Source organism: Rhopalosiphum padi, chromosome 3 (assembly GCF_020882245.1).
Source record: "Rhopalosiphum padi isolate XX-2018 chromosome 3, ASM2088224v1, whole genome shotgun sequence".
NCBI classification, from domain to species: domain Eukaryota; kingdom Metazoa; phylum Arthropoda; class Insecta; order Hemiptera; family Aphididae; genus Rhopalosiphum; species Rhopalosiphum padi.
The window spans coordinates 11,644,867-11,656,579 of record NC_083599.1 but is presented as its reverse complement, the minus strand read 5'-3'; the positions used below and the strand labels follow the sequence as shown (position 1 = coordinate 11,656,579).

Here is an 11,713-nt window from a genome sequence, read left to right as displayed (position 1 = left end):
GACGCCGTCGCTCGATTGCCTTCCACTCAGCACACAACGCCATCACCCGCCCGCCGATCCCACAACCCCGCCATCACGACGCGAACGTCCGTACCCACCGCCATCGCCCGCCCGCCGATCCACCCGCCAGTGCGACAACACCGCCGACCGCCCACCGACCGCTATTATAGCACATACGTATTATATACACTGGCGGACGCACGCACGCACACACGCTCACGCGCGCGCACATTATTATCGATATCTCTCGGCGGCCGACGGCTACGGCGGCGATGACAAGGTAGCAGCGGCAGCGTCGTACGGCGTCTATCTCTACATAATAGTAATATACGCGCGACAGCGGCGGCAAACCACCAACCGACCACGACCACCAGTTACCGCCGCGATTCTGTACCGTCTGCCACTGCCCGCGTCCGCGCACCGACACGCCAAGCACCGACATCGGCGGCACCGACCACCGTCTCCGACTTTGCCGTAAACACGTCGTGGCCGAACGACGCGCGCGGGACCATTCTTGACGGTGCGTATCACTATGAGCGCGATTCGCGGCTAGTCCGATCCCGAGCACAGTCCGCCAACGGTTCCTGTTATTCGCTCGCCGAATTCGTGGCCGTCGCAGTAAATAAAAGTCGTTTATTGTTATTGTTGTGTTCGCGGCGCGCCCGCCGCAAGTACGCGTCCACACTCCGCCGCGCCGGTCGTCGCTCATCTACCAGTGCGGTACAGCCGTTTCGCGCGTTCGAGCCGCCCGCCGGATGAGTGTCCAGTGCATATATTTTTCGTATGAATTTTTGTCGTCGCGCGTATTCCGTGTATTTCTGTGTAGTCCGTCGTATCTCGCGACGCCGGCGAATCGTCACGGGACAGTATCGCCCGTTCGGTAATTTCAGCTTAACACGCATAATACATACGGCCAGTGGATAGCAGTGTTCACGCTCCAATTCACTTGTTCGTTCGCGAAATCATAATCATGTCCGAGGAGTCGACGGCTGCAGTCAACGCAATGATGGTGCCAGATACAAGTGGCAGTGGAGGCGGTTACCGTCACAAACACTGGTACTGATATCGACAACATCAGAAACTGTCTGCACACGATCGCTCAAAGAGTAGAATTTTCTTTTAGAAATTGGAATTAAAAAATATTCATCATTTACCGAAAAAAGACTAATATGAGGCAGGGACGTGGAGGCCAACGTAGTAAAAAGTGTAAGTATAAATGCTAAGTATTCGTTTTTCAGAGTATATAAATTTAATTATACATCTGCGGTGCAGTAATTATTAACGACTACCTACATAATGTAATTAATCAATAACCATTACTAATAACAAGATATAGACAAATACATTTAGATTAAGTTAAATCTCATATTTATTCTGTATACCTATTTTATATCTTTGCGTGTAACCCAAACAATTGATGAATAGAAACAGTGGCTCTTTAACTTGGTCATAATATTCATTTTTTTTTTATTTACATTACACTACAGACAAATGCTGAAGATACAGTTTAGTAGAACGATAAGAACAGTAAAACAACATACATTAAATATTACAATTAAGTATTAATACACATAATGACTTAAAGACTATAGAGGTTCTCATTTACTAATCGCAACATTCGGCGGATATGGTGGTTTCAGCCATAGTTTGTGTTATGTCGAAGGATGTAGTAAGGAGCTGATAGTCAGGATGATCTGCTTAAAACTCTAGAATTCACTTCTGCAGGGGTTCCGGGTGCATTGATGATTTAATGACTAAAGTGTATTGCACTACACATAATAGTACATTTATTAGTACCTAACCAGTAAACATTTTAAATAACAACTTGTAGATGATATATCTTATATTTTAACATTTTTTTTTACAAAAGTTGAAATTATAAAGTTAAAATTATTTAAATCATAAGATATTAATATGTTAATAATCATACGCTGGTGGTTTGTGTACAACATTTATTTATGTATTAGATCATTTATAAGCCAAAATGCCAAATCATGCCAAAAGTTTAATCTGTTTATTTTATTGATTCAATAAATATCTCATTAAAAAATAAGTGTTCATGTAATCTGGCATTAATATTCAAAAAATTTAAATATTATGTATGCATAGAAACAAGACTACCTACTATTGTGATATATTAAGTATTAGTTAGGTATTGATAATATTAATTTATAGAAATGAAAAAAAATCAGTTATATTCACTGAAAAACCTGAAATGAAAAAAAAAATCAGTGAGTATAAAACCAAACCACAGTAGGGAATGCAAAATTATACATATTGAGATTGTAAAATGTACCATCTAAAATATCGTTTAATGCAAATGTATGCCTAGATGCTTACCATTTAGCATTCATAATGATTAAACATCAATTTATAACAACAACAAAAAACTTATAGGTACTGTACTAAATATATCTTTTGTCATTTTTAACATTTTAATAGGTAATCTAATTAATTTTATTTTCTCCGTACATAAATATAAAACTTAAGATACTAAATTTATAATAGGTATGTAAGTATTTATAAAAAATTTGAGTATAATAATTCATTCAAATTCCTAATTTCATAACTACTTACATAAGAAATGTTTGACAAAGATATTATATGTATGTATTTCTAATATGTTCAAAATATATTCACAGATAAAAAATAAATTTTGAAATTTGAAAATGTACAAAGAAGTTCAATATTAATTTTTTTTTTTAACTTCAAAGCTAGAGTTCTTAATAAAATTTTTGCTGTTTTCGCCTTTTGATAAAGGCATAAACATTTGAGGATATTATCAAATTACAAATGTTTCAAATACTTACAAAATTTTTACAATTTTTTTTTTGTTGCCTTATTTTAGCCGGATGCAGTAGACGGGGCGGAGGAGCTGGAGGTGGAAGTGTTGGCGGAGCCGGTAATACAGGAGGTGGTGGTGGTTCAGCTGTAGCTTTAGCTGCAACTCTAGTAGATGATGGTATAGGTGGCGGTGGTGTGCCTGGCGGACCTGGAGGCTCAGCAGCAGCCGCAGCCGCCGCTGCTGCTGCTGCTGCAGCGGCAGCTGCGTCTTCATGGAAAACTGGTGGTGGTCCAGGAGGACCAGGCAGTGGTCCAGGAGATCCATTTGGTATGGGTTATGGAGGTGGCCCCGGAGGACCTGGAAGTGGTGGTCCATACCAGCAACATCATCAACAACAAGGTCACCAGTCTCCGTCATTGTTCCATCAGCAACAAGGATCGCCCGCGCCCGGAGGTGGCCCTTATGGAGGTGGCGGTGGTGGTAATAGTACTCCACAACACCAACAACAGCAACACTATAGTCCATCTACTCCAGGCGGCGGTGGATCTTCAACCCCAGTACCTTATGGTGGTGGACCAGGCACACCGAATAGCCAGCATGGAGGTGGCGGTGGACCATTTAATGGTGGTGGCGGTGGAGCACAGATGCCTTTTGGATCACCATCATCAGTCAGTTCTGGTGGTGGGGGATTCGGTAGCGGTGGCCCTGGAAGCAATCGACCCGGATCTGGACCTCCGCCTCCTCAGCAATCACCATTTGGTGGTCAACAATTTTATGGGAGTAGTGGTGGTGGTCCCATGCCTCCAGGATCTCCCTTTAGTCAACAACAACAAATGATGAATCATCATGGCGGGGGTGGTGGAGCTGGTGGAGGAATGATGAATGCCGCAGACGCTGGTCCTGGCGGTCGCATGATGGTTGATCATCCATCGTAAGTTAATCAATTAAAAGATAATTCATTTCTAATTCAATATTTAGTTACATGTTTATTTTTGTTCTATAAAAAGTAGTAACTTAATATTTATTTTTTTAAATTCAGATGTTTCCCATCGTCAATGGTAGGAGGACCAAGTGGTCCTGGTGGTGGCGGAGGTCGTCGAGGGTACGGAGGACCCGGAGGATATGGTGGTGGGCCACCTGGTCATCATGGTGGTGGACCGCCTGGACATCATGGTGGTAGTGTGTTAGGAGGTCCACATGGTGGACCTCCGGGACATTTAGGGGGTGGTGTGCACCACAGTGGTCCCTCAGGACATCATGGAGGACCACCAGGTGGTCCTCCTCATCACGGTGGTGGTGGACCCCCGGGACACCACGGAGGTCCTCCACACCATGGTGGACCACCTGGAAGTGGGCCCCATGGTGGACCTCCTCACCCACATAGTGGCGGTGGACCACCACATCATGGAGGTGGCGTTCCTCTTCATCCACACGGTGGTGCAGGAGTTCCACCACATGGACCACCACATCATCCACATGGCCCTCCGCATCATGGTGGTCCACATGGACCTCCACCACCTCCACACCCACATCCACCACATGCACATCATGTGCAGCCTGATTATCGGATATTTGAATTAAATAAAAGGCTGCAAAATCGTAATGAGGTAACTTGGCTGGTATACAACTAGAATTTCAAAATTGTAATTTTATGATTTTCATGATTAGAGTTGTGAAAAATATGATCAAATTAAAGTTCACAGTATACTTATATTTTTATAGCTTTTATTTATACAATCTGTTTGTTTGGTTATAGGATAGTGACAACGTATGGTGGGACCAGTTTGCCACTGAGTTTTTTGAAGATGATGCCACATTGACACTTACATTTTGCTTAGAAGATGGGCCAAAGCGATACTGTAAGTATAATAAGCGGTCTTAAAGATTCTTTTTAGTACAATATTAATTGCATTTATTTGTTTTTTAACATATCTAACGAACATTGAACAGCAATCGGACGGACCTTGATCCCTAGATACTTTAGGTCAATATTTGAGGGTGGAGTTACTGATCTATATTATCATTTGAGAGCTAATGCCACCAAAGAGTCTTTCCACAATACCAGCCTTACTTTGGACTGTGATCACTGTACCATGGTGACCACGCATTTGACATCAAGCCCTGGTAGTGGGCCACCGTCTTCCATTGCTCAGTCACCAGGACCTGGTGGTCCAGGTAGTGTCGGAGGAGGACCTCCTGCATCACTAAACGGTGGTATTGGAATGCAAAAATCATTGGTGGCTCAGGGTCCTCCATCATCACAGCAATCAGGTATGCATATTTAAATTTCATTGATGATTACATAGTCACTTGTATGTTAATTGTATAAAGAAACTGTTATGCTAATGAATTTGCAAAAAAATAATAATACACTTTCTATTTAATGACTAATAATTTTATATAAGCATATGATAAGTAAATTTTTATTTTTTTACAGTGCTTGGTGGCGGTGGACCGATGGGTGGTGCCGGAGGACCTCCATCACCACCTGTATATACCAGGGTGTGCACTGAGGGTAGACTAACGTTAGAATTTACTTATGACGATATGATGCGTATTCGAACGTGGCATTTAGCAGTCAGGCAACATAGAGAATTGGTTCCAAGATCGTCTGCAGCCGCAGCTGTTGCTGCGGTTGTTATGATGCAGCAAGGAGGACCTGGAAGTGGTGGTGATGGAGGCCCACCAGGTGGACCCCCACCACCTAATGCTGAAATTGTTCACCAACAAGTAGCAAAAAATATCACACGACAGGGCATTACAAACTCAACGCTTAATTATCTGAGAGTAAGTATTGGACAACTAGGCGCTAATTTTTAATTACATTATTATTGCTCCTTAACTCATCAGTTATTACAGTGTAATAGCAATATTCTACCTCCTAAGAAATATTAATTAAATCAAGATTAAATAATGTTAAAAATAATATGGAATACAAAAATGTATTAATTTATTTTTAAATAATGGACAGTTTGTCTAACTTACAATGTTGATGATAGATATGATATAGAAACCAAATAGCTAACCTATTTTTCCATATACTATTAATATAAGATAAACAATGAAATTATAATAATAAAATTACGCATTTTTAACTTAAAATGTTTTGATTCAATTACATTAACCCCATTAAGGGATATACCATTGTAATTAGAAATTTTTAAATCTATCTGTAAATTTCACTATTGCCCCTTTTTTAATTCAATGTTTACTGTTGTGTATTTTAATTAGCTAAAGTTATATTAGTTTAAATTAATAAAATTTTTTTTGCAAATAGTTATGTGTCATATTAGAACCCATGCAAGAATTGATGTCCAGACACAAAGCTTATGCGCTCAGTCCTAGAGATTGTCTGAAGACCACTCTATTTCAAAAGTGGCAACGTATGGTTGCTCCTCCAGGTAATATTAGCAATAAGATAATAGTATTATAGCACATCAACACTTTTAGTAACATGCATTACAGTTTTTTTTAAGATTAAAATTCAAAAACAAAATTTTATACATTAACAAACATTACACAGTGTTATGCACATACAGTGCACATACTCAGTGTTAAATAAAATTGCTTCAGGCAGCGACCAATTTCATCTGATTTGGTTGATTCTATTTTTGTCACATTTCATAGTCAGTTATTGTTTCCAATGATCACCTATGCTCAAAACAGTGCTCTATCATGTTAATTTATAAAGTAACAAACAAGCGTTTGTTGAATCGGGTAGAATAAATAATAAAATATTATTACATAACTGAACTAACTGCATCTGAGTTACGTCTCAAATACATAAATTAAATTAAAAGATTTACTTGTTTGTTACTGGATGTACTAATTCAGTCTTGTGTTATATTTTCATTATTGTAGTACAATTAGAATGTAAAGTTTAATCAAGAAAAAGATGCTACACTAATTTAAAAATTAACTGGTATTAAATATAAACTACACTTAACTAATATAAAATTTATTACAGGCAATCAAATTTAATAATATTATATTATAAATTTATGAACGATTAAATTATTAAAATGTTCTTATATTTTAGTTAACCTTCTTTTAATTAGGTGTAGAATTCATACATTTTTTTCAACTGGGAAAGTATTAGTATATTTCTTAGCTTGGGTTGGAATTGACATAAATCTTTTTTTTAACCAGGAAGGAATTAATATGTATATTTTTCTTAACCAGACTGAATTTATTTATACTTTTTTTTTATTGGGACGGAATTAGTATATTACTTTTTTCATCCAGAATTAAACGGAATACTAGTATGAATACTTTTCTTAACAGGGATGAAATTGATATGTATTTCTTTTTGTTTGGGACGGAATTAGTAAATTTATTTTTTTTGCCAGGTCCGGACGGAATTAGTGTGATATTTTTCTTAATTGGAACGGAATTGATATTTTTTTTTTTACTTCGGAGAAATTAGTAAATACGTTCTTTATCCTCTGTTCCGGCTTTTTAACTTTTTTAGTATTTTAAACCAGGATGGAATTATAGTACGTAAGTAAATGTTTCTAAACCGATACGGAATTGTTATATATTTTTTTGACGGACGGAATTAGTATAAAGGTAATTTTTTCAGCCGGGACGGAATTGACATATCTTTTTTTAAAGCAGGACGAAATTAGTATGTTCATTTTTCTGAATCGGGACGCAATCGACGTATAATTCTTTGACCGGGACGGAATTAGTAAATATAATTGGGTGTTGACCAGTTGCACTCAACGGCTCTTATTGGGATTTTAAAAATATACCAGTTGCCCTCGACCAAATGTACCAGTTGCCCCCAACTGAATGTACCAGTTGTCTTCACATGTTAATATATACACGATTACAATATATAGCCCGTAAAATAGGGGAGGTAAATATACAAACAATAAATAAAATTATTTATAAAAATAGTATAAAATGAAAGAAAAAAATTCATATGCTTGGAATTATGTATACCTCTACCTAATATTGTATTTTGTAATAATTACTAACAAAATAATATGAATACAATAGTCAATGAAATAATAAATATTTTAATTATGTGGCAATCAATGTGATAAATTGTTAACAATAAAATAGTATAAAATTAATATAATATCTTAGACGCGTCTAAATTTATACGCGTTTTGGTAAAATCCTCGCTTTGCACAAAGTAGTAGGCCAAGATTGTTAATAAAATTTTCATTTTATCAATATTATTTGTATACTATATTATATTTATTATTTATTACAAAATACAACATCATATATATAATTGCAAATATCAAAATTTGATTCTATTATTTTATACTATTTTACATTTATTTTATAAATAATTGTATTTATTGTTTGTATATTTACCTCCCCTATTTTACGGGCTATATATTGTAAACGTGTATATATTAACATGTGAGGACAACTGGTAAATTTAGTTGGGGGCAACTGGTACATTTAGTTGAGGGCAACTGGTGCATTTTGCTCTAGGTAGTTTGGGGGATTTGGTATAAAAATAGGTACTTTTGAGGGCAACTGGTACACGCCCATATAATTTTATAGCTAGGATAGAATTCATATATATATATTTTGATTAGAACGTAATTGATTTATACCATCATTTGATAAATCCAAAACTCGGATGCTGCTATTAAACCAAAATCGAGTATTATGTGTTGTTATAATCGAAATTTCATCATATTATATTAGTATTTTTTGAGAATCATACACTCATATGTGTTTTTTTTCGTCTTATAAACGTACAAACAGCAAATTTACGTTTAGTTTTTTCGTTTTTTTTTTGTTATAGCTTTAATATTAAAATTAATTGACCTAATATCAAACTTTAAGGTATAAGAATATTATTTATTTTCTCTCGTTAGTTTTTATGATATTTTAATTTTTAAGCAAGATGTAGCTAATTAAAAAATCGTAAAATACTTAAAATATAAAAATGCTCATTACTTGCTTAAAAACTAAAATATTGTAAAAACCAACTAAAGATAACAAATAATGTTCTTTAAGTTTAATCATAGGTCAATTCATTTTAGTATTAAAGCTAATAATATGAAATTAGTACTAGTGAACGCAAATATGTTATGTCGTATGTTTGTATTAGATGACTATACATACGAGCGAATCATCTTAGATAGAATTGGACTAAGACGTTATGGCTTATTTTGTGACACAATATGTTTAAATTTATGATCATCGCTGGTAACAACATTTGAAAACATAATTTTACTAGTTTTTGCAAATGTTTAATGAAAGAGTTTATTTGCTCTATCTTTGTTACAAAAGTGGTGGTGATCATGCGTGTTTTAATCAAGTCAACGTTATTAGCTCTAACTTTTAAGCCTGTTAAAAGTTATATGATGAAATATAAAAAATATTAATAAATGTTTTTTGTGTACTTGATAGAATCACAGAGACCGGCCAACAAAAGGCGCAAGCGTAAGGGTAGTAACTCTGGAGCTGGTGGAGGTCCTCCAACTACACTTGGTGGTGGTGGACCAGGTGGCGGACCGGGTGGCGGACCCACTGCTGCTTCAAAGAAACGGAGCCCTGGACCAAATGGTGGTGGTGGTGGGGGCGGTGGAGCCGGTGGCGCAGGGTTCAACCTAGCATCACAGGTACGGTTACGGTATATAAACATATGACATGCGTAATCATGTTCAGATAATTAATATAATGTTGAACTATGAATTTATTTGTATTTATAATTGTGTTTGTATCAAGCAGGACGTGATGGTTGTTGGAGAACCATCATTAATGGGTGGTGAATTTGGAGACGAAGATGAACGTTTGATCACGCGACTGGAAAACACTCAGTACGATGCTGCTGCAGCAGCTGCTGCCGCCGCCGCCGCCGCTGCAGCAGCAGCTGCAGCTGCTAACTCAGCTGCGGCTTCAGTGATGGGTGTTGGTCCTGGTGGTCCAGGATCTGTAGGTTCAGCTGGAGGCAATGATCTTCAACAACATATAGGTGGTGGTGGAGGCGGACCTGGTGGTATGGGACCAGGTAGTGGAGGTGGACCTGGTGGTATGGGATCAGTCAGTGGCGGAGGAGGACCGATGGGACCTGGAGGACCGATGAATGTTGGTGGACCTGGAGGGCAGATGGGACCAGGAGGTCTTATGGGTAGCGATTCTCTATTTCCACCACCTGGATCTGGAGCAGATGGTAGCGCCCCAGGAACTCCAACTGGTGGTAGTGGTGGTGGAGGTGTGGTTTCTCAGTCGTCATCTTCAAATAACAATGGCCTTCAGCAACAACAGAATTCTTGGGTCACTGGACCACCTAGTGGTGGTGGTACCGGTGGGGGACCTCCAAATGGTGGCCAATCTGGACAAAATAGTGGTGGTGGGCAACAGCAACAAAATCCAGGAAGTAATCCTGGAGCTGGAGGTGGATCATCTATTGGAGGTAATGGTAACCCTGGAAGCAATGGTGGTCCAAATAGTGTCGGTGATTCGATATCATCTGGTGGTGGAGATAAAAAGTCTCCAGCATCTGCTGCTTCCCAACAACAGCAACAGCAACAACACATGGGATTGTAAATAACACTGCCAATCAATACACATAATACTTAAAATGTCTTGTCATTTTTTGTTAATGTGCACACCAAACATACACAGTATAAAACAAACAATGTTTATATCATGAAATATTTACATCGCTTAATAAGTATACGCAAAAATCAGCGAATTTTATTGATTGTTTTATTTTAATTTTATTATTATTATTATTATATTATTATTATTATTATTATTATTATTACTATTATCTTGTAAATACAATGACAATTATTACAATTGAAAGAAATTCATTTTTAGAATTTTTATAGACGCGGACAATTTTTGACTACTATTATTACTTAATATTATTATTACTATTCTATCAATATTGATTATACATTATATTAATTATTATTACACTATTGTGACTACAACAATATATTGTGTGTATATATTATTACTTGAAACGGTTTAAAAAACAATTACATTTTTTACAATTAAGATTTTTCGTCCGCATTTAGATTTAATTAATTTGATTATTATTACTATCAATGTATATATATAAATAAATCACGATAAGAATATGTATAACAATGATTGATTCGCGTTTAAGGGTTTTTATAACGTAATAGAAATATATCAACGATTAATTGTAATAATTATTCGTAAATATATATATTTATATATATAATTACAACCAAGATTATTATTTCAACCAAATGTAAATGTGTATGATGTTTTTTTGTCTTGTGAACAATAATAAATCGTGTATAAAATGAACAAATGTTATTTTATTAGTGTGTTACCTATTACATGTTATCCTAAACAAAATTTGAAATTGCTATTACAATTAATTATATGGTTAAAAGTCAGAATTTTTAACTTAATAAGTTAATTTTATATTATATACTTGGTATAATTAATATAAACAAAATATTGCGCTAGATTAATTCAAAATTTAAAACAATAAACAAATTATATTTACATGAATTATTAAGAATATACAATATTTAATAAGATATTAAAAAGTTATCAATACAACAAATTATTACAAATTTAAATTTGTTCTAATTATATATATGTATATCAAATTTAAATTAATTTATGTATACCAGTTGTTTAGTTAGATATTAATCTTTTAAAAATTGGAGACCAAACTATTACTTAAAAACCTTTATGTTTATTTTTCAGACTATAAAATTTAAAAATTATAAAAAATATAAAATGTTGAATGTACTCACAAAAACATAAAATATAATTTATAATTAGTAATGCATGTATCTAGATAAAAATGATACATTTAAAGTTAAGATAATTACTAGGGATATAAAAATGTAAATTGATTCTATGTATAGATTTATATTGTACATTTTATAAATGTAGGTACAATTTTTAATTTTCGATTTGGTTTCTGTGAGGTAATTTGTATTGCATTCAAATATTTTA

At 35.7% G+C, this 11,713-nt stretch overlaps 1 protein-coding gene across 2 annotated transcripts; it reads left to right on the top strand.

Moving 5' to 3' along the window:
• The first annotated feature begins 198 nt into the window (after nt 1-198).
• On the top strand, nt 199-11,051 carry LOC132924281 (AT-rich interactive domain-containing protein 1A). Of its 2 annotated transcripts, XM_060988489.1 has the most exons (10): nt 199-1,206; nt 2,849-2,902; nt 2,969-3,716; nt 3,825-4,392; nt 4,542-4,644; nt 4,736-5,056; nt 5,223-5,572; nt 6,063-6,186; nt 9,170-9,381; nt 9,491-11,051. In XM_060988489.1, the coding sequence occupies exons 1-10, from the start codon at nt 1,170-1,172 to the stop codon at nt 10,307-10,309; spliced, it is 3,336 nt and encodes a 1,111-aa protein (XP_060844472.1). In that variant the 5' UTR covers nt 199-1,169; the 3' UTR covers nt 10,310-11,051. The 2 variants fall into 2 exon arrangements, with proteins under 2 accessions (XP_060844472.1, XP_060844471.1); XM_060988488.1 differs by having other exon boundaries at nt 200-1,206; nt 2,849-3,716.
• Nucleotides 11,052-11,713: the final 662 nt, after the last annotated feature.

Excerpts from the sequence above, each read along its gene's own strand:
- LOC132924281 (XM_060988488.1), top strand. The coding sequence starts at position 1,170 with ATGAGGCAGGGACGTGGAGGCCAACGTAGTAAAAAGT. Across the intron at positions 4,393-4,541 it reads GGCTGCAAAATCGTAATGAG|GATAGTGACAACGTATGGTG; the intron begins GTAACTTGGCTG and ends GTTTGGTTATAG. Across the intron at positions 5,573-6,062 it reads CAACGCTTAATTATCTGAGA|TTATGTGTCATATTAGAACC; the intron begins GTAAGTATTGGA and ends TTTTGCAAATAG.